The sequence below is a fragment of the Nanorana parkeri genome, unplaced genomic scaffold (assembly GCF_000935625.1).
Source record: "Nanorana parkeri isolate BGI_ZX_2015 unplaced genomic scaffold, ASM93562v1 scaffold611, whole genome shotgun sequence".
NCBI classification, from domain to species: Eukaryota; Metazoa; Chordata; class Amphibia; order Anura; family Dicroglossidae; genus Nanorana; species Nanorana parkeri.
This window is the reverse complement of record NW_017306879.1, coordinates 977,283-978,844: the sequence shown is the minus strand read 5'-3', so window position 1 is coordinate 978,844 and position 1,562 is coordinate 977,283. Positions and strand designations below refer to the sequence as shown.

Below are 1,562 nucleotides of genomic sequence, written 5' to 3'. Positions count from 1 at the left end.
ATAAAGTGGGATGATATATATTTTCTATAAATGCATGCATTGCCAAATATACAGACCATACCAACAAACTTGTAATTAAACTCTCCCCAAAGCCCTATCTCTTACACTACCCAGGTTTGTCATTTGCATTACATATAGTATCTCCTTATAAAGAGTTAATCTGGCTACATGTTACCCTTGTTCCATGGCTGTTTGAATACTTTTTGGCTTCAGTGTGAAGCCATATGCGGAGTCATTGGGGGAGTCCTAAGAAGTTGTTGTGTGATTTAACATGGCTGACTTCACCTATAACTTACTTTCAATTTTCAGAATTGGTGAAGTCTTCTTGTTTCATTGCGTAAAGAAACTTCCACTTTACTTGATCTTCAACACCTTAGTTTCATTGCCTACTTAGCTTCCCCTAATCTTTCATTTTCCACTATTGGCCTTAAATATACCTATATTGCATTGACAAGCTAATATTCCTTTAGCCCACAAGATGGCATTCTTCACTGTGTAACTGATTAAGCTTGCAAGCCCATTCACAGTTAGACATAACTGAGAATGCACCACGACTGTAAACAGTTGAAGAGGTATCAGAGTTTAATTTTACAATGTAGCTGTAATTTATTCATTTGAATACATACCTTCCCCTCCAGTTGTATATCCTTTGCCATAAGGACAAAGCTTTCTAAACTGAAGTGTGCCAGAGAAAGGGCAGATCTCACAGGTAATACCCCAGCCCCGGCCACCATTACAGCAACACTCGGACTTGGTAACGGAATTCTGGTTTGAAGATCCAAGCTGGCACATTGTATGTAATACATCAGCAAAGCAATATCCAAGTCGATTGTCTGTAACAAATACAATAATACATTTGTTGTTTTTATTAATTTCCATTGGTCATTTTTCTGCATGCTGCTGTATGTGGTTTATAATACATTAATTAATAGTATATTTGACAGCATTATATGGGTGATTAAACATTCCAATGTGACATTTATAATAATATCTTTGCAATAACAGCTAACATGGCAAATATTGTCTGCCAAACAGCATCTATAATTCTCTTATACGTTTTCCTGCCTGAAGTGTTTTAGATGCTTAATTCTGATCTATCTCAGCATCTCTCTAACTTGTTAAAAGCTCTCCATACTCACCAATACATTCTGTCTCGGTAATGCTGGCATTAAATCCGTCTTTGCACTCACACTTGTAGCTGCCCATGGTGTTCAGACATTTTCCATTTTCACATAGACCAGGTTTAAGGCATTCATTCAGATCTTATAAAACAAAAACACTTATGTTACACATGGCCTGGTGACATTATTGTTAACTCATTACACAGGAAAACCATACGTAAACCAAATATGAATTGTGTTCTGTGAGACCTAAAATTCAGTTTTATGTTTGTAAATAGCATAGAATTATTAAATAAGGAATTTTACAAAATGGTATTGTGCAGATATCCACCATTATCTCAAACTAGAATGGGAATTCAGCTGAGAATTGTACTAGTCTTTTATATTGTAATTACTTTGTGAGACTCTAAATGCTTGTACACAGACATATATATATATATA

At 35.3% G+C, this 1,562-nt stretch overlaps 1 protein-coding gene across 2 annotated transcripts in view; it reads right to left on the bottom strand.

Annotated features, from left to right (window-relative positions):
- FBN1 (fibrillin 1) overlaps window positions 1-1,562 on the bottom strand; it is a 210,099-nt gene that overhangs the window by 14,897 nt on the left and 193,640 nt on the right. The window contains exons 56-57 of one of the 2 annotated variants that reach the window (XM_018562908.1): window positions 1,140-1,262; window positions 622-833 (exon numbers count right to left, since the gene is read on the bottom strand). In XM_018562908.1, coding sequence (XP_018418410.1) covers window positions 622-833; window positions 1,140-1,262 — 335 coding nt within the window. Of the gene's footprint in view, window positions 1-618; window positions 834-1,139; window positions 1,263-1,562 lie in introns of both variants that reach the window. The other variant, XM_018562909.1, reaches the window with a different exon arrangement.